General features: G+C 52.1%; 1 protein-coding gene across 3 annotated transcripts in view; it reads left to right on the forward strand.

The window, feature by feature from the left end:
- The first annotated feature begins 6,807 nt into the window (after positions 1-6,807).
- Positions 6,808-20,838, forward strand: part of KAZN (kazrin, periplakin interacting protein) — a 386,173-nt gene continuing 372,142 nt past the window's right edge. For 2 of the 3 annotated variants that reach the window (XM_045190540.3, XM_045190539.2), the window contains exon 1: positions 7,161-7,407. In XM_045190540.3, the coding sequence (XP_045046475.1) occupies positions 7,176-7,407 (232 nt within the window). In that variant the 5' untranslated portion in view covers positions 7,161-7,175. Of the gene's footprint in view, positions 6,819-7,160; positions 7,408-20,838 lie in introns of those variants that run through there. The other variant, XM_053920000.2, reaches the window with a different exon arrangement.

The following is a 20,838-nucleotide window of genomic DNA, read 5'->3' on the forward strand; positions in this document are numbered from 1 at the left end:
GGAGGCTGGGACAGAGCCAGGAGCCGAGAGCCCAGGCCACCATGCACATTCTCTTGTGATTCCCACACCGCACCAGGCCAGAAACACATCAAAAAATGTTCAAGGAAGAAAAAGCTGCACTTCTATCAAGAAATAGGTGCTTTAAGCATATCTGCATATGGGTGTAAGTCTGTGGTTGGTATGTACGTTTAACGTTTGTCTATTTCGTACGTAGGCGCTTCTGAATTAGAAGGGACTATGAGAGAACTGCTTGCGAACGAAGAACACGCAGACGTCACTCTGGCTGGTTAAGTCCACACAGGAGGGGTGCGCCTGGCCAACTTTCTGACCCTTAGCTGAGAGGCTGCTCGGGAAGCCCAGAGGAGAATGTCACTTCTCCCTGAAGCCCGTGCTCTGTGTCCACACCCAGACAGGTGTGCGATGCTAACGACAGCGTAGGTCCTGAGAAATGTGGCCTTAGGCGATTGTGTGGCTGTGCCTGCAGCACAGAGGCACTCACCCAAACCTGACGCAGAGCCCACTGCTCCCAGGACACAGACCTGCACGGCGTGGCACCGCACTGAGTAGGGCGGCCACTGCCAGGCAGCAGAGCGTATCTGTGTACCTAAACACGTCTGCACGAGGAAGAGGCACGGTAAACGCAGAACACAGCACTTGTTTACCACTGGCTGCGCAGTGCACCTGTTTACACCAGCGTCCCCACAAACACGGACCGAATGCATTGTGCTATGACTTACCGTGGCCACGGTGCCGCTAGGTGACAGGAATTTTTCAGCTCCATTTTAATCTTACGAGACCGTCGTCATATGGGTGGCCCATTGTTGTGGCCCAAGAGCCATTGTGAGGGGCGTGACCCTGTGCGTGGACAGGACGATAGGAGTCACACACGTCTATTATCAACACCCGCGCCCACACTGCTCCGACTCGTGGCTGCGGGCTGTTCCCCTGAGCCCCACCCTCCTCTGCCCTGGTTTCCTCCTGGCTTCTTTTTCGCTCCATCCCTTCATCTCATGACGTGGTTTTAAGGGTGACTAGTGGTGGGAGGGTGGGGGACATGGCTGGGAAGGGAATATGGCTTCGCTCTTGGGGTTTGACTCCTACACACTCCTCCCTGTGCTATGGCCCCGCACCCCTCCCCCCAGTCTTCTCACCTGGAGCCTTGAGACCTGGGTCCCCTGCCAGAGACATTTTGCCTTTCCCCCAGAGCGCATGTTAAAATGCACTCAGCCAAAGTGAACCGTGTAAACGCACGAAAGACACATCTCCTAGATGGGCCGGGATGCGTCTGTGACAATTTGAATAACCAGAGCATCCATCTGCAGAACAGGAGGGTGATTCCCTAGGGACCCTCTTCCGGCGGAGGCTGTGGAAGACATGGGACCAACAGCGTGCAAAAGAGCCAGAGCGGGGAGCCCTGGTGGCCATTCCCGAGGCTCGGGAGCTTCCTCGCATTGATGGATTCACACGTGTGCATGGTGCTCAATGACAGCCTGGGTGTCTGGCGCGGCGAGTAGTCCCAACCTCACCGTGCACCAGACACTCCTGGGCAGCTCGCTGCCAGTGCAGATACCCAGCGCTTCCCCAGAGTCGCTCCTGGGTCAGGAGTGGGGCCCAGGCTCTGCATTTTAACAAGCATCTCCTGGGCACGCCATGTCACGGGTCTTCCTCTTCACTTTGAGAAGCACTGGGAGCAGCCTGAAGCCAGAGGTGTGTTTCACAGAGCCTGGCAGAGGACACTGTTCTCAGGACGTGACCTTTAAGGTGAAGTGCGGGAGGCAGGACCACAGTTCTCCCTGGCTTCTGTGGGCAGTCACATGCCCACCCAAGGAACTCTGGGCAAAAGCTCTGTCACACCCCAGCTTCTCTTGCAGACCTCCCCATTTCCCACCCTGTCTCGTGTATGAACTTCACCTTGAAGGGGGGAGCACACAAATGCTGCCTTCTATTCCTCAGCCAGACAGAAACCAGGTCCCTGACTGAGTCAGGGAGAAAACTGGGCCACACATGGATTTCAAAGTCAGAGGACACGCAGGCACGCACCTGTGATGTGAGGACCAACCCCTGATTCTCAGTGTCTGAACCTGCTCAGAGCAGGTGGCAGGTACCCCTTCTACCTGATGGGTCTTTGCAGGGAAGGAGTAAGGAGATCTGAAAGGACTTGGGGCAGTAAGATGTGGCTAGAATCCCTGGGGCAGACGGAAGACAAGGAGGGTTGGAATGAGAGGAGCAAGGGTCTCTGTGGATGTGAATTGATGGGGGTGGAGCGATGCTTGCGCTGTCAGCCACAGACCCTTTAGGGAAGCATCTATTGAGCACCAGGCATGGGAAGCAAAAAGAAGAGCCAAACACGAACCCTGCCTTCAAGAGGCTTGCAGAGCAGGTGGGTGGGTGCATGTGGTAGTGGTCGGGGGGTGGGGTGCACTCTTAGCCTGAGCATTTGGTTACATGCAACAGAAGCCATCAAATTAGCTCCAGAAAAGGGCTTTTGCATTCCATGGACTTCAAGACAAAGCAGAGAAAGCAGGATGGCCGTGGGGACCCTCCGGATCAGGTCTTTGAAAACCTTCACCCCAGTGAGCCAAACTTATGGCGACTTACCTCTCATTCTCAGCCCAGAGTTTAAATAAACAGACAAAATATACAAACTATCAGTGGCAATACATGCTATGAAATAAGGAAAGGTCAAATGTTAAATCTAAGAGATAAAAAGGAAACAGATGCAGAGAGAGCCAGGGAAATTATTCCAGGCAGAGGCAAAGAGACAGCCAAGTCCCTGAGATCGGGAAGAATTGAGGGACAAGAGCCCCTAGTGAGCTGGGGGAGCGTGGTACAAGATGAAGTCAGAGGCCAGGCTGTGCAAGCCCATGGCAGGCTCGCTGTTCTACATCTAGACGTCCATTCTGCTAGATGCGTGTCGGCGCGATGCTGGGCCATTTTCTGAAAACGCTGGTTTCAATCTTGCCCACCTCCTTTACCAGCATGGCTGCCGGGTTCCTTCCTGTCTCTCAGCCTCTGTTTCTCCACACAATGAGGGCGCCGGAGGAAGGGATCCCAAGGTTGCTTTAAAGGACCAAACTGCATCATTTGGTCGTGGGATGGGGCAACTATGTATATGGGGTTTCCTGGGACCGTTCCAACTTACGCCGCTTGTCTCAGCTTCACAGTCCACAGCCCCTTCTTTCCCTTTCGAAAGTGTCCCAGTTTGGACATTCAATTGTAAGGCCACTGTATTTACGGGAGAAGGGACGTGCATATGGCGTTGTCATCAGCAATGGGCTCGTCTCTTTGCCTTGGTTCTCATTAGGACTTTCTTTTGCTGACAAGGATGGCCTTGCACTTTCCGAAACGCCCAGACAAGCTCTGACGGGCACCACACACTCCTGGCACCGTTTGCTCCTTCTGCTCAGAAAGACGGGACATGCAGAAAATACTGGTGGAGGCTGGTGACCGCGTAAGGACCAGGGCACTGTCTGGGCCTTGGATAGCATGTGGCTGCTGGGGAGGGATGACAACTAGGGACACTGGGACAATGGCAGCCGGCGCCTAGGAAGTGACCCCATTTTCTGGCTTGGTTCTTGACATCAGTTTACTGAGATGTGAGACAGGAGCTACTTTAGGAAAATGAAGAAGGTCGGGCCCTGAAACGGAATGCACAGCACTGCCGAATTCTCACAGTTGTGGCCCCTGAGAGAGAGCACCGTGGATGACAGTTCTGGAGCCCCTCCCCCAACAGTGTACGTGTGTCTCCCAAGAAATGAGTCGTGCACGCATAGAAGCCTTCACAAAGGCACGTGGGCTTTCGGAAGGGCGTTAGGCAAAGGGCAGCAGACAGGGATTCCCAGCCTGGTTTGTTACCTGAGATCACCTAGGGAGGAGCAGGGGTGGAAGTTGGGGGGAAGAAAGGTAGACTAGAAACCATTTTGGTTTAAATCAAGTAGATCCTAGAGGCTAATTGATTCCATTCGAGATCTGATCGCTTTGTGTGGGGGTGAACATAAGGAGACGCAGCTGGGAAAAGCCCCTTTTTCGTGTTAGGAAAAAAAAATCTCAAAAAATAAAATTCTTTAAAATCCTAGGAAGCGCCCCAGGAGTTTCTGAAGTGAGTTTCTTGAAAGCCCCATGGCTGCACGCAGCTGGGGAAGAGGAGGCGGAGAGAGGAGAAGGGGCCCAAGAGATCTTAGCTTCCTTTTTCCCTTTTTGGGTATTTTGTTTTGCCTTGATTTTAAAATGCTGGTGTGCGAGAATAATCTCACAGAAGGGGAAATGAGTAATCCTTGGTGAGTTTGTTTACGGCACAAACACGCTCGCACACCTTCATTTGCAGAATGCTGACTCTAGGTTCAGCGGCAAGGGTGCCAAGATGAGGAACGGCAGACACTGGCCACTCTCCTCCTTCCACGCAGAACCCACAGCAGAGTAAGTGGGAGAGAGACATGGAAACAGAGAAACTGCAGCGCCTGCTGATGGGGGCTGTAACAGAGGTGTGCGCATCTCTCACACACACACACACACACACACACACACGTGTGCACGAACAGCACACACACATAGAGGGAGCTCTCCCAATAGAGCTGCTCTTAGCTGTTCTCTCAGGCTTGTTCCCAGGACAGCCTCTTTTTTTTTTTGTATTTGCTTACGTGCTGACTTTTTATTGAGGAGAAATTCACATACCATGAGGTGAACCCTTGTGCAACCATAACCTACTTCCAAAACATTTTCATCACCCCAAAATAAAGCCGGGTGCCCATAAGCAGTCACTCCCCTCTCTCTCCTTCCCCTCACCCCGGGCAAACACGAATCTGCTTTCTGCATCTATGGATTTAACTTGTCTGGATAGTTCATACACATGGAATCATATAACATGTGACCTTCTGTGTCTAGCTTCTTTCACTTAGCATAATGTTTTCGAGGTTAATCCACATTGTAATGTATCAGTGCTTTTTACGTTCCTTTTCATGGTTGATTAATATTCCATTGTGTGGCTCAACCACAATTTGTTTATCCGTTCTTTTTTTTTTTTGATGAACATTTGTGTTGTTTCCACCTTCTGGCTACTGTGAATAGTGCTTCTGTGGATGTTTGTATACACATTTTTGTCTGAATATGTTTTCAGCTCTCTGGTGTGGATACTGAGGAGTAGAATCGCTGGGTTATATGGTAATTCTACGTTTAACTCTTTGGAACTCGTTTAACTCAATGGAAAACCAGACTGTTTTCCATTGTGGCTGCTCCATGCCATCCCCGCCCTTGTGAAGACCCTACACAGCTATCATTTCGATGCCCCTCCATGACTTAACTGAAGAACTTCAAAGAACTGAATCCTGATTTACAAATACCCCAAGCAGTCTAAGTGCCTACATTGGCCCAGTGGTTCAGAACTTGTGCTAGTGAGGCTAAAGTCAAGGTCATTCGCCAGCTGACCAGTTAGCTGAGCAGAGTGGACTGAGTGAAAATTGTGCTCCCACTGAATACTGCCCTGTTCTCTTGCACAAGCTTTTTAGTGGTCAAAGGGGATGGAGCTAAAGTGTATGTTTACGGATCCCCATAAAAGGGGAAGGAAATTACCCAGCATCCAATGCCTCCTGCAGGCACAATGGGAGGAACTCAGAATCAGGTGATCACTTACCTGATTCTGTCCTGGTTTCACCTGATTTCTGTGGGCGCCTTGGGTAAATTGCTTACACCTGCCATGGCCTCAGCTTCCTCATCTCTAAAATGGGAATGATAATCCTTACTCCAAAGAGGTAACGCCTGCTGGGCACTTTGCACACAGTAGGCTTGCAATAAATGCTGTTGAATCTCGAGGGTGGGCAACCTCGGTCTCTGCCAGAGCACGCCAAGGGCTTCAGCGGTGGGTTCTGAGCAGCTCTCCCCCCCCTGCTGACCAGCTGGAATGGCCGTGCACGGGTTACATTGGCTGCTTTAAACTGTCCTATTTGCATGGAATGAAGCTTGCTATGGTAACAAGGTCTGGTGGCTGGAATCCAGGGCCCCAGTGAAAAATGCAAAGCCTGTGCTCTGGGAGAAAGAGGCGCTAGATGGGTTTATCAACTTTAAGGTTACCTCAGGTCTCCCACGAAGAGAGTGGGTAAGCTGAGGCAGCTGGGCTTCAAGCTCCTACTCCCAGTAGGAGGAAGAAGAGGGAGGCCCCGCAGACGCCTTTCAGCTTTCTCTCCTGGCTTCATCCCTCTCGACCCCACCCCAGCTAAGAAGCTTGGGACCTAGCTAAGGCCACCCCTCCACCCCGGGCGCGCACGCCGGGTTTCAGGTTCGAGGGGAGACCAGGGCGCGAGTGGCCCACTCCAGGGAAGGGCCGAGCGCTCCGGGAGGGGAGGACAGTGCGGGGTGGGGCGGCAAAGGTGGAGTGGGGAGGGGGTGGAGAGTGAGGCACGCGGGGCACCCGCCCAGCTCCCCGCTGCAATTTCCTCCCCGCATTTTAAGGAAACCGCAAGGCAAGAACTGCACTCCGAGCTCGCACAGGCTGCCCTCACCCCCGGAGCTCCCTGCCCGCTCCCCTCCGCGGCCCCTTCTCCAAGCACCCCTCTCTTCCAAGCACCCACCTCCTCCCCAGCCCCAGCAAGGCGCGGGGCGCGAGTTCGCCAGGGCGGGGGCCGCCCCACCGCTCAAGGGAGGGGACCAAGGGCCGGTCTTGGACCAGGCGCTCCCCACCCCTCGCGGGGGGCGCCACTTCGGCCCACTCCGAGCCTTCTCCTGCCGCCCCCGCCCCCTGGGGGTGTGTCCCCGAAGCCGGGGGCGCGAGAGGCAGAGGGTGAGCCCTGGCGACCAGGCCAGGCCCCCTCCCGAGCACACGCCGAATGGTAGGCTCCATTGAAAGAGTGCCGGGCGGCGCGCGGTGTCCTTCTCCGAGCGCTCTCGGCGCTGGGGTCTCAGCAATCGCTGCTGCTCCTCCTCCTCCTTCTCCTCCTCTTTCTCCTCCTCCTCTTCTCCCTCCTCCTCCTCCCCCAGCGCCCGGCTACCGCCACGACTCCGGCTGGAGGCGCCGCTGTCATTCCTGCGCCCGAGGAGCCGGCGCTGCCGGTGCCCGGGGGTCGGGGCGCGAGGGAGTCGGGCCGCGGGGGACCCAACAGGTAGAGCCGGGGGTGCCCGGCTGCGCACCCCCCGCGCATCATGCAGCTCTTTGTCACCTCTCTCGCCCCCAGGCCAAAATCCTGAGCATGATGGAAGACAATAAGCAGCTCGCGCTCCGCATCGATGGGGCGGTCCAGTCGGCCAGCCAGGAGGTGACCAACCTGCGAGCTGAACTCACGGCCACCAACCGGAGACTGGCGGAACTGAGCGGAGGCAGCGGCCCTGGCCCCGGCCCGGGCCCCGGAGCAGCGGCCAGCGCCTCGGCGGCGGCAGACTCGGCAGCAGCGAACATGGAGAACCACCAGCACAGCGCGCAAGGTAGGGATTGCCCGGCGCCCCGTGCGGAGGAGAGGCAAGTGAGCAGGACCGGGGCCTGGAGGGGGCCGGAGGCTCGGCGTCCCCCAAGCCTGGGGCGAAATCGCCTGGCCTTGTGGCTTGTAACCCTTTCCGTTTGGCTGTGGCCACCGCTGCCCTCCTGCTGGGAGTTGCAGGCAGCTGTCTTGAAGGAAGACCCGGGCGCAGTGTGCACCGGTTCACACGGTCACACTGGCCCTGGGCGGCGCGAGCGAGGCGCAGCCGGCGGGCCCCTTTCGGCAGCAGAAAGTGCCCTTTAGATGGCACACAGCCCCCAGCTCCGTGGGCAAACTTTTCATGCCCGGGCCTTTGCCCCCCACCCGCGGCAGGGGCGAATGCCACAGCTCCCCCCAGCTCCGGAGCCTGCTTCCTTTGGAATGATGTCGCCCAGAGAGCGAGCTCCAGGCTCCGCTGCCGTGTTTGGGGTAGGGGATTGGGCTGCTTTGCACTTTTCTCCACGGATGCCAAATCCCTCGTCTCGATTGCATCTGGACTTTATTTCGAGCCCCCCCGCCCTCCGCTGCCGCCCCCCAACTGGTCGCGCAGGCGGTGGAACATACCGACGCAATAGTAGATGCCCCTGCTCAGCAGGGAGTTTAAATTTCCAGCAAATATAACCCCCCAGAGCACTTTCCAGGGGGAAATCTTAGATCTCAAAGGCTGAGTGATGGGCTAGGGTCGAAATCATGCCTTTGATTGTGGGCTGCAGAAAGCGGCTGCTTGAAGGGACTCTCCGCGGTTGAGGAGGGGAAAAAAGACAGCTGCTCTGTGTTGACATTGACAGTGATGGAGCTCAGAAGCCACCCCCCGCCCCCCAGGCCAGGGTTGAAGGTGGAGGAAGCAGCCCCAGAACGGACTGTTTGTTTTCTGTGAGTGGAAAAGTGAAAGGGTCAAAGCTGGCTTTTCAGGCTGTTCCTTTCTTTTTTTTTTTTTTTTTTTTTTCTTTCCCTTGCCTAATTGCCCTTTAAGAAATGGGTGTCACCGGTTACTAATAGCATTTGAATTGTAAACTAAACTGCTGAAATCCAGAACACGACAGGAAAAAAAAAAAAATCCAGTCCGGGAGGGTCACTTGTATAAAGATGCCACTTGGTGAAGTATGGGGTACCAATGGCTTGGGGACTCCTAAGCATTTTCTGGTCTTGTTATTTCCAGGGCTTCTCCTAAGTGCTGCGAGGCTGTTTTCATATTGCTGCCGGCTCTCTGTCAGTTTCTGTTCCTAGGGAGGGTGTGCCTTTTGGGGTGTGAGATGTTAAGCCTGAACATGAGCCGTGCTGTGTTGAATTGCAAGCCGCAGCTTAACTTGGTACTTCAGGAGTCTATCTAAAGTCCTAGGAATGGGGGCCGTCATTTGGTGCCAAAGTGGCCGTGACGTAATGCTGGGAAGGTGTTGTGAGCCTGGTGTTTGCTGCAAGGTGGGTGTCCAGGTATTCCGTCATTTATCCCTTGCTAGTAGTCATCCTGTGTGGAAGACACTCTGCCGGTACCTGGGGATGGGGAGGGGAGCAGGGCAACGCTCTACTTTTTATGGGCAAGAACTCTTCCAACATCCAGAAATAGCCAAGAACTGGCATTTTGCTAAGAATCAAAAGCCATGGTGAAGGGGCCTGAACAATGCTGGCTTCTTGCCGTCTGCCCCTTTCCTCGGCCAAGGAAAAGTCAAGCGGCTTTCATCCGAGTCCTGGTCGATCGGCGCACCGGGCATGCTAAGGAGGCCGGCAGCAAGGGTCTCCACGCTCAACTTGGGAGTTGCCACACTTAGCCCAGGGTCAGGTTGTTGATGCGAAGCAACAGGGGGCTGTTTTCTTTTCTCTTTCCCTACAAAAATGCACAAGGCTCTGGAAATGGACCTGGCAAAAGCCAGGATCTCTTACGATTCTTAAAAACACGCAAAACCAGCAGCTCCCTCCTGCTCTTAGCGGCCCGCCCGCCTGTGTCCCTGGCTGTCCCTGAGTGTCCGCAGGTGGCGGGTGAAGGCCGGTGTTCGATTTTCCCTCTGTGAACCACTGGTAATTTTCAAAACCTTGCCTAGGGGGCACTTAGCAATTTGACAATCAGAAAACAAAATGTTAAAATTTGAACTCCACTTAATTCTTGGCCACCTATCCCTCTAAACTGATGGGATCTGAATTTAAACCGATATGATGGTTGAAAAGAAGCCCAGCCTCCCCACCACCCCAAGTGCAGTGGGGCGTCATTTACTCATTTACAGCCACGGGACATCAGTCCGGTACTTTCCCCGTGATTTAACCGCTGTGAGTTTGTGTCATCTGGGTTTTTTTCTCAGGACCTTTTCTCAGCATTCTGCTGGAACAGAAACCCTCCACAGAGGTGGCCTGGTGGCTGCTTCTGCTAGTGCGTCCGTATTCCTAAAGGAAAGTGGTAGGTTCGCTCAAGTTCATTTTCACTTATGGCTGATGGGTGTCCCCATGTATCTTCATGATATACCCCCAGGAACGCTCCCCAAAGCTCAGCTCCTGGGGGTTCCTGACTGTTCTTCCGAATTAGTCTTCTGCTTACATTCTGTGTGTTGGTGCCGTTCCGTGGGCCCGAACGGCAAGAGTATGTTGTGCTATTGAGTTATCACTTTTCAAACCAAGGTTTGTGAATGAAATGAGTATCTTTCGAAACGCAGCTGTGTAAGCCATCTTTTGACTAAAGGGCATTATGCACATATCCAATGAATGCTAATGTGCTTTTAATAATATTAGCACAAATGGTCATGCAGAAAGAGTTACCTTTTGCTCTCTCTGCCAGGAAATTACTATATACCTTTTCAAATATTTTCTTTAAAATTTTCTTAAAAAGTGAGTCAAACAAACTCGTCCACCCACCATCGGACGTTTTGTTCCAGTGATGCTGTCTGGCAGTAGGTAAGTTGATGAAGAAAACTTGGATTTTCCCCGAGGGTTAAGGCAGCGTGTCATTTAAACAAAATATTAACTTGGTTGGTACCCTCTGTGAGCTGGTATGGTTGCTATGTAACGGAGTCTAGAAAGTGAACTGCTGAAAATCTGGGCTTTCGACACTTCGCAGGATCTTCTTTCGGAATCTGTGTTGAAAGAGCGCTTGGCAGCCAGCCCATCTTCTCTCTCCCTGCTTCCAGGGAGTTGGATAATCCCTAATGAGGATGCTGGCATACGGTGTAGAGGGCGCCTGTGCAGGGCGGCACATTTCACAGCTCCAGAGGCCGTCTCCCAGGCCGGCGGGGGCAAAGCAGCCTTCGACAGGTGGACCCAAGGAGCCTCGGAAAGAACAGAGCCAAGCATTTGTTCCCATTCATCTTGTTGGTAGCCAGAGAACGGAGTTGTTTAAAGTAACATTTCTAAGCTGTTTTCCTTAGCGTAAGATCTCTGGGAAAAATGTGTTTAAAATCCTTGCTGTTCTTCGAGGGGAAAAAATAGCTGTTTGTGTCTTCAAAAATGTTTCATCTGATGAAGGACTAATATCAGATCCAGTCAGTGGCTGTGCTCTGCATAGTATGAAACAATTAAGCGCCACTGTACCCAATTCAGATAGGTGTTAACCGCATATAACGTAAAATACGTATGCCCAGTAAGATGCCGTTTGTTTGTTGGGGTTTCATTTTTAAGGGCGTGAAGTGCTTATCTGCCTGTGGAAGTGGAAGTGTGATACCATCACTCCTGGGTGGCGAGGATTTACCGCCTATGGCATTTGTGAGGGTGGGGGTGGGGCGAAGTGTCATTTCCTACACCTTGGTGCATTTCTGGAAGTAGAGGCGAGTTTTATTTTTTGCTCGCCAGGCGTTTAAATAGGCTGTTGCCTCAGGTCTGACTGCTCTCTGGTGGCGAGCACGTCCCCCGTGGACTGAGTGGGGTGCGCGTGGAGTGGTCTGCAGAGGCCGAGTCACGGCTGCTTTGCAACAGCAGTTCTGTCTCTTGCCATCCCCTTCCCAGTTCAGCCTGCCTCTGCTCTCGTTTCCCCCAGTGGACTCTTACCTTTTCTGAGAAAGAGAGTTTTCAACGGGCAGAGAGGGTGGAACCGGACGTGGCGGGATCTCTGGGGCCTTCTGAGCTGGCCCGAAGTGCCAGCTCATCATGCAGCGCCGGCCTCGGTTTCCCAGCCACCGGCACGAGATGAAAGAGACGGGTGGGTCCTTGCTAACCTGCTAGCCTCTCGTGAGATGGCACTTCGAAGTTCTTGCCGAAAATCGCCATGCGTAGTCACAAAGAGACAGATTACTTACAGATCAGTACGGCATGGTTGAAATTAGTTATTGATTGGTTATTATTTACTGTCTTTCCATGGTCTTTGGAAAATGCCTTCGGAGGACCCCTTAAGTCAAGTTTCTGGTTCCGGTTAATTTCATGCTTTCACATATTCATGATTTACTGAGGTTTTCCCAAACTTCTTTCATGTGGACCATACGTCTGAGCCAATCGGATTTTTATAGTAGGAGACTCATCACATATCTGCCCCGCATAAGGCAAGGCCTGTTCTTCCCACTCCTTTCCCCGCCCCCCTCCCTGGGACTGCTGGCACTTTTTAGGAATCCTGTGGGTTATAATTTGTGACTTCTGGCTGCCAGTGAGCTTGTAGCAGATTGGCTTGGCAGGTGGGGAGCGCTTGTTGGAATGCTGCCTGCTCGCCATGCAAGTCACATGGGGCCCAGAAGGTCAAGCTTGGGGTGTTGGCCCCATTCGTCACGTGTTATGTATATGGGGGATATGTACCTAGATCCCTCCATTATAGAGCTCGGGGAAGCAAAGTCAATGCGAATTCCTCGGTTCTTTGCAGGCCTTTTCCAGGATTGGTTTCCGTGAGCGTTAGCGGTTGGTTTCTCACCCCCTGCCGCCCCTCGCGCAAGCACACTCATTCTGCCTGCCGAAGCCAGGGAATGGGTTTTTAAGTGATCTTGTAAATGAAAATTAGTCCGTACTGTTTGGGCTGGATATTAGGGCGAGTGACATGTGGGATGACAAGCAGTGCCACCCCCGGCCGTCCTTGCAATGCTGTAGTCATCTGAAAGGCAGGCAGGGTGGGTTCAGGCAGAACATGTAGGAAAAGACAGCTTCGCTGAAGCCAACAGGGTGACCAGCCACTGTGGCAGATTGCACCTGACCATTCAGAGCAGGGAAGAGTCCTGTTGGCTGTGTCACCATTCAGGGTCCCCTGCCAGGCCCATCTTGCCTGTGGGCAAGCTGGAGGAAGACCAAGCAAAGGCATCTCTTCTTTGTCCCCAAGTGGCCGGATGAGCCCAGAACATGCTTGCCTGTTTGACACGACCTCAGATCTGAGCTGTGGAGCCCCGGCCACGCTCTGCGAGGATCCCTGCTTCTCCCTGGGACTCCCAAGCTGCTAGGAAGACGAAAGGAGCTGAACGTTGTCTTAATGAGTTTGACAAGAACAACTGTTTAAGCAGGTGGCTTCTGTGTGGTGGGAATTCACTGGTCCTCAGTTTGCTTTGTGGCTTTGTTGACTTGGCCTTGCTGGACCTTTGGTTCAGACTTCTGAAAAGCTCGTGTCCCCTTCACCCTCTGATGACTTGAGACCCATGTGCAAGAGCTCCAGTGGAGCTTGTAGCCGGCAGTTCTGCGAGCACAGCATCCACAAGGCCTCTGGGGTCCCCTCCTGTGATGGGCAGCCAGGCTGGGAGGGTGCAGAGAAGTGGGAGGAGGAGGCGCCTCACCAGGCTCCCACGCCCACTCTCCTCTGGCACCAGAGCAGGCGCCGAAGCACCTTTGTGGGGATGTGAAGGCCTTCCGTTCCCAGTATTGTCTCAGCCCTATAGACCGTCTGAAGTCACGAGAGTCATTAGGAGCCAAGAGCCCCCAAACCAAGATGGGCCCAGAGCTCGTACAGGGGCGGGCAAAAGTAGGTTTCCAGTTGTAACACAGTTGTTAATAAAGAGTCACATGAGAAGGAACTCTGTGTCTCGCGGATGCACAGCTGTGAACCTACTCTGCCCACACCTGTATTTTACACTCACCTTTGGGGCTGCGTGACAGTGCTCGGGGCTCACTTCCTGGGGACATCACATGACCCTGGGTGTCTGGAACCATCCTGACACCGTGGAACTTTCTCCTTTTTCATGAAGGTCAATAGTTTAATGTAGGATGAAAAGAGAACTAGGGTCAGCACTCTTGTCCAAACTTTTCAATAAAAAATAATAAGGACTTAACAACCTTTCAAATATTGTCCCAAGGGCTTAACCTCAATAATCGAATCCTGAACCCAATGAGACGGCAGCTCCTCTGGGACCCGGAGAGGTTAAGCCACTTGTCCACCATGACACAGTAATGACCGTGACGGTGGGGATGCTGGCAAGCTTTGACATAGTCCTCACTCGGAGCCTGCCTGGTATGGTTGGTTCTAAGCACTTTTCTGTATTAGTGCTTTAACTAATGCAGTCAGTCCTCATAGTGACTTGTGAGGCAGGGGTCATGTACCCATTTTACCTATGGGAAAACTGAGGCACAGAAATGCCGTGACTTGCTAAAGGGCCAGTAAGTGACCAAGCTCTGGCCCCAGGGCTGTGCTCTTAGCCGTCCTGCCTCTATACCCAGGGTCACTGAGCTGGCAGTGACCGAGCCAGGAATGCAAACCCACCGGGTCTCCCTGCTCTTTCAACCCAGACGTGCTTCCCTGTCTTGTCTCCTACGCCAGAAGCACCCTTTGGTTTGTTGCATGAGGAAGGCGAGGGAGCCGCAGGCTCATCTCCATTCTTGGTTGTTTTTCCCTTAGCCTAATGGCAGCTTTGGCTCCTGAAGCTGAATTCTTATGATGGAGAGTTAGGGAAGCGTCCGCACCTCCCACTGAGGTGTGAGATGAACTCATCCGGAGACAACTCGATCCTGCCTGGCAGGTTAGCAACCCAGGGCTCGCGTACCACCCTGAAAAGGAGCATTTCGATCCTGGGCTTGGGGCCTTCCACTCCATGGACTTCGTATGTTTCTCTCCTAGGAAGGCTGTTTCCAGGCAAAACTGGAAATGTGGGGTCCTCTTATTCTCCATCCCACCCATGTCCTTCCCTTTCCTGCCTTCTCTCCCTGCAGACTCAGTAGCCTCCAGTAGCCCAAGACCACGCCCAACAAAGGAACTATTAGCTTCTTACGGACTCCTTCGTACCAGTTTCTCAGCCCTGGTACTGTGGACATTTGGGGCAGGGCGATTCTTTGCTGGGGGAGACTGACCGTGCACTGCAGGATGTTTAGCAGCATCCCTGGCCTCTGCCCACTAGATGCCAGTAGAACCCTCCGCACCCCAGTTGTGATCATCACACATGTCTGTGGAAGTTGCCGAAGTGGCCACTGGGGCCAAAATCATCCCGGGCTGAGAGCAGCACTTTATACCAGGCATCTGGGGGGCCTGGTTGTGAGTCCCAGAGTGAGAGCTGCGTGGGAGCAGAGTTTGGTCTGTTCGTGTCCTGTTCTTTCACAGCACCTAGAAGAGTGCCTGGCACAGAGCAGAGGCTCGGTAAATGGTTGTTGGATGAATGAATGGATGGGTGAACCCCTGATGACTCAGTTGCAGAGCATGCGGAACTTGGTCTACTCACCACGTTACAGATGGTGTCCCGAAGACCCTTGCTTTATTGGCAGGTGACTGTTAAGTGTTTGCTTGCCATAGGGCGACACTATTCTAAACCCGTTCCCTGTGTTCCCTCCGTTAATCCTTAAAACTGCCTTCTGAGGGAAGTACTATGGCTGCCATCTTACAGATGAGAACCTTGAGGCACAGAAAGGTTCTGTGACTCGCCCAGGGTCACCGAGCTAGCCAGTGGCAGAGCCAGGATACAAGCAAAATCAGTGTGACCCCAGAGCCTGTCTGCAGCCCCAAGCAGGAAGCTGCAGCTTTGCAGAGGTTTCCCCTTTCCTGCCGAGAAGTCATTTTGGTTCTGAAGCTGGCACTGTGGCAATTATCATCAGGGTGTGCATGTCAGACACGAGGTCATTCATCGTAAATCCTCAGAGCGCCACTGTCCCAAACAGGCTTTGTCACCGCCGGCGAATCTGTGGCCAAGAAGAAGCATTGTCTGTCTGGCCAGAGGTAGGAGGGCAGCCTGGTGGCCGAGCCCCATTCAAACAGGAGACTGTCTCCTCTCGTTGCCTCCCTGCTGGGCTTCCACCGGAGAGAGTCACAGAGAGGACTTGAACTTCTTTCCTTGTTGGGAAAGGGGACAGTGGACCCAGAGCTTCTCAGCAGGGGCGTGATTCATTCTTAGGAAAAGGGATGGTCCAGGATCAGAACCGGGGAGAAGGAGAGACTTCCGAGGTCGTCCGAGAGTTTAGGGACCGCAATAGCCAGTGTTTGCCGAGCCTCTTGCGGGCTTTCCCGGGCCCTGTGCCGTGTGCTTGGTGAACATTCTCTCACTTCCTTTCCTATCACAGTGATTAGGTCATTTGTCCACCTCCGTTCTACAGACGGAGAAATTGGGGCTCAGCGAGGTTGCTTTCCCACCCCCTAGAAAGTGGTCATCAGCAGAGTAGAAGGACAGGAGCTGGAACACAGGTTCAGGCGTCCCTGGGGCCTGCCCCCTTCACTACGACAAGAAGATCAGGATGCCGTGGCTAAGCAGCACAAAGACGCCCCAGCAGGATGCTGTTACCTTTTTGCTCATGTGCCTCCCCTCCCACTGTCCCTCTTCTTCTTCTCTTCCGTTCTTCCTCTTCTCTCCTCTCTGTCTCCATCTATCTTGAGAGATTGGGCACCGAAGTTCAGGGGCCACAGATTTAATAAGATGTGGACTGCATTATCTTCGTGATCAGTCTCGTAGGCGTGACTGACGTGGAAACATAATTACATTTCATAATAAAGGTCTAGACAGGTGTAATGGGAAAATAGACCACGACGTGACAAACACAGAAGCCTCCACAGACGTACATGACAATGGCAATAGGTAGTAAAGGCATGCAGGGAAAATGCATCAATTTTGCTGCTCCAGGTTAAGCTGCCCAGGAGAGATTATTAAAAAGGACACTTTTCTGGACAGGTTGGGATGGGACACTGCTGAGCATAGCTGCTGGCTGGGACCTTCCCCCTCAAAGAGCAACTCTTAAGAAGGAGGAAGATGTAGATGACACAGGATTTAGACCTTGAATAACAACTTCTTTTTCTTTCTTCCTCCAAAGAGAACAAGACAAGGAAATTTCAGTAGGCCCTGCGTCTTCTGAAATAAGCTCTCTCCCCTTCTATTATCTTCCTGGCCAAGGCTGGGGCTTCTTGTCAGCTGCAGCTAATGAATGAGTTCATTTTCCTTGATTAACTTGACCCTTCTTTTTAAAACCATTGACCATGGTGTATTTGCTTTAATTCCGTAAGTGCCACTTGGAACACCATGGGCTTTATGCCACTTTCCCCGCCCCCCATCCTTGCCATTCGAGAGTCTGTGCTCACCGTTTCTTGATGACAACAAGGTGTGACATTGAGGAATTTGAAACTGATCCCGGAGAGTGTGACTGTGGCACCGTGGAGCATGGTACCTGACAGCGGGGGAACGCTGACCTGTGATCACATGTGTAGTGATTACGCCAATTAAGGTGTCCGTCGTGTGTATGGCTTTTCCCAGTCCTACAAGGTTTGCTATGTAAAGCGAGAAAAAAAAATGGGAATATTCGATACACCTTTAGATTTAGGTAACAGAAAGGCAAGGCCTGGTTGCCATTTTTGTGGGTACTGTCAGCCAGTTCGCTTACAGACATTTAAGTCTCTTCTTTTTTAATTGTTGTTCAAGACATTGAAGCTTTAATGCAAGTCTTGCGGAGAAGGCGCATGATTCCGTGTCAGCTACTCTATGGTGCGGGTCGTTACTGTGGCCAGCGGGTGTATAACCTTGTTAAAACTCAGCTGGCCGGCACGTGGTTGGGTTCTACCGTGGGTCAGCTCAAACGCCCCGCCCCCCCCCCCCAACACCGTCATTGTTATCACCTTGACTAAAGTGAAGGAGCTTGGTCTGGCAGCCTGCGTTTACAAAGCCCCCTTTGCCGAGCCCCCTTCGCCAGGATTCCACTGCATTCGCCCACCATTCATTCTCCTTTCCTTTGCACCCGGGGAGGCGTCAGGGAGGCTCTTTAACTCGTCCCCCAGCTTTGTGGTGAACAAAGACACTCACAGGCATCGTCTCTGCGGACTCTACTGACTGGCTCGTGCGATTGAATTGAAGTAGACAGACACAGCAATGTATCTCTCAAATAAAGAAACGGAGTCTCAGTGATTTAAGTTGACTGGTCCAGGATTGTCGAGCTGGTCATTGAACCGCGTCTCCCTTTCTCCCAGTGCAAGGTCAGGCCTGGCTGCACAGTGGCAGGAGAGGGCTGCCCTGTAGCTTATGATTGGATGAGGGCTGGCCTTCCCTTGGCCACTCTCTCTCAGGCATGGGTCACCCTGTCTTGTAAGGCCCGCATGGTGACACCATCACCCCAAGACTGTGCTCTTTTTCGATAAGCCCCCATGCCAGAGGTCCACTCATGGTGAAAGGAAAATCCAGTTTTACAAAATGTAATCCCATTTTTTACACTGTGTTCTTTCATCATTTCAGTTACAAATATAATCCTATATTTTACACTGTCTTTCATCATTTCGGGGGGTTTTCTAGTCATTTGGCTTCTTTCCATGGCAGAGACTTTCCACGACCTGTCGTCTTGATGCCTGGCCTTGGAGTTTCTCCTCCAGCGGCCTGGCCAGCAGTTAGGGGCCTAGAAACCGGGTCAAGGTTGCATTCAGGAACTGCCTGTTGACTTCAATTAGCCACATCTAGGAATGACTCTCCTATGGAGGAGAACTTTCTGCACCTGACCCCACTATCATTTAGGGTTCTTGAACATGGGAAGCATATCTGCGTGGAGACCTCTGGTCTTAGCATGCGGATGTGTGTACTCTGCGAGAGTTGGAGGCAGGAGTTAGCCATCACAGTAAATCTGCTAATTTCTCTTTTTCCACTCTCCCTTCGGGGACACTCCATTCACTCTTAGGGTCTCTTTATCAGGGTCTTTGGGTTAACATGCAACCAAAAGTGTTGGTTTAAATTTTCCTCCCAACCTGTGGGCTGTGCGGGTACGTACCCTCACTTCTGCTGAGGCCACTCTGCCTGAGCAGGAGGTGGACTTCCTGCTGCTCCGGGTTTGCCCCTAGACCTGGTACCCCGGGCAGTGGAATCGCATCCACAGACCCAAGGCCACAGGTGTGGCAGAAATCTCAGGGAAGATCAGAATGGGGTCTTTTGCTGGGCATCTCAGCAGAAGGGAAGGGGAGCATCACCCTGAGGCCTCTGTACTGCTGCAGAGAGACAACCTGCGGTGGTCAACTGACTCCCGAGCAGCTGACCCAGAGGCCAGCAGTCTGACCTTTTAATGCCAGTGCAAGTCGTGTCAGAGCAACGAGGAATGTTCGGGCTTCCTAAACTTCTGGCAGCAGATGAGAAATACGAGTTTGAGCTCCATTTGAAGATCTTTTATACGGAGCTCTAGAAAAGCAGGAAGTATTTTGAAGGATCACAATGTTTTGGTGCTTTTGAGTTTTAGATTTCTATAAGCATTAAATACTTAAGATCCCCCCACTGCCAATAGATACTATTTTTGTATGGTGGAGAAAGGGCTTCTTGATTGGGTTTGGAATTCACAGCAATGCTTCCTCTTCCTGGTTTGAGCATCGGAGCTAATGTGGGAGCAGGCAAGCTTTGTCTGTGATGGGTCAGAGAGTAAATACTTTAGGCTTTGGGGGTCATAGAGTATCTTTCATGGCTCCTCACCCTGCAATTGTAATGTCAAAGCGGCCGTAGACATTAAGTCAATGAATGGGTGCAAGTGTGTTCCAATAAAACTTTATTTACAAAAACAGGTGGCCCTTGGGCTATCATTTGCTAACCTCTGAACTTGTAGTTCTTTTTCATTTGCCTTCTGACCCATTTACATCCAGCATCCAGGAGGAGCTTAATAAATGATGATTAAATGGGAGCAATAAAACCACTAGATTACGAGGTTGAAGGAGCAGAAATGAGAAATTAATCACTATGGTTGTGATTAGAGAAAGAGACATTTGTTGGTAGCTCCATGGTTCGAGGTGAAGTCATTTGGGTTCAGTCGTTGTCCCTAGTTGTTGTCCCTGCCCTTATAGGAACTGTGAAGGGACAGGAGTCACAGTCCATGGTAAGAGGCAGGGTGAGACACTTGGCATCTGAGCATCAGTCTCCTTATTTATGAAGGGAAGAAGCCACATCCGTCTTCAAGGTCATGGAACAGATATATGGGTGCAGGGAAGCAGACAGCCCCGACTCCGGTTCTGGTGATACAACTCAGGCCTTGTGGAATGTTCCAGCTCTCAGTTTCCGCATCTATAGCCTGAGGCTGATCATGCCTCCATCACAGGGTGATTGGGATGGTTTGACTCGGTTTCTTAACCTTGGCACTGTTTACATTCTGGGCCAGAAAATTCTTCTCTGTGGGGAGTTACCTCGTGCATTGTAGGATTTTTAGCAGCATCCCTGATCTCTTCCCACTAGATATTAGTAGCATCGCCGTAATATGACAACCGAAAGAGTCTTCTTTCATTGCCAAATGTTTTTCCCTGGGGCAAAGTCACTCCCTAGGCGAGAGCCACTGGTTAACAGAATAACACGTAGTGTCTGCCACAGAGTGTGGCAGACTTTGGGGTTCAACAGACAGACCTCGTCATTATTAATAATGTATTATATTGGGCTCTGGATTCTCCCTCCTTTGATGAGATTTTCTGGATTTCCCTAGCTGATTTCTGACTCCCAAAGGCAAGCTTGGGTATTTTGTTCCAGACCCCAGGTCTTTCTCCTGCAATTTGTGTTGCCGAGGCGCCTTCCTCCTGGGAGGAGCCAAACTTCCTATGATGTTCTGTGGACTGTGCTTTCTAGTCCTTTTAACACACATGTACCCTAGACATGCATTTGAGGTTACGGTGTGAATCGATAAGTGGTTCTTTAAGAAATCACCCAGATGTCTGCAACAGGAATGGTTGGAAAGGGTTAAGGATGGAAAAGCTTAACTCACAAAGGTTGGCAGGCTGAGGTAGTAGGTTGTACTCAGAGAAAGTGGATAATGCACCACAAACCAGCACCATCGTCAAAATCGTAACTTCCCCAGTGAGCCTGCACGCACTGCTAACATCAGTCAGGGGCCAGTGTCCAATGGTGTAGCCAGGGTGGCAATTCTGTACCATCCATTTACATCTGGACTTAATGTTTTTGCCATTCACACTCCCACCAGAACAGTGGTCCCCAGTTTTTACGTATCTGGGGAGTGCGAACGGATACTCTTTCTCGTGATGAAGGGAGAAAGAGAGAGATTGATTTTGAATGAGTGCTGGTCCCTACCTATTCACAGTTGTATTTTTTTCTATCTGTTTGAGATAATACATAAATACAAAAGAATACATTGACTTCAATGGCATTGTCAAATGGATGCTTCTTCT

Source organism: Desmodus rotundus, chromosome 3 (genome assembly GCF_022682495.2).
Source record: "Desmodus rotundus isolate HL8 chromosome 3, HLdesRot8A.1, whole genome shotgun sequence".
In the NCBI taxonomy this organism is placed as follows: Eukaryota; Metazoa; Chordata; class Mammalia; order Chiroptera; family Phyllostomidae; genus Desmodus; species Desmodus rotundus.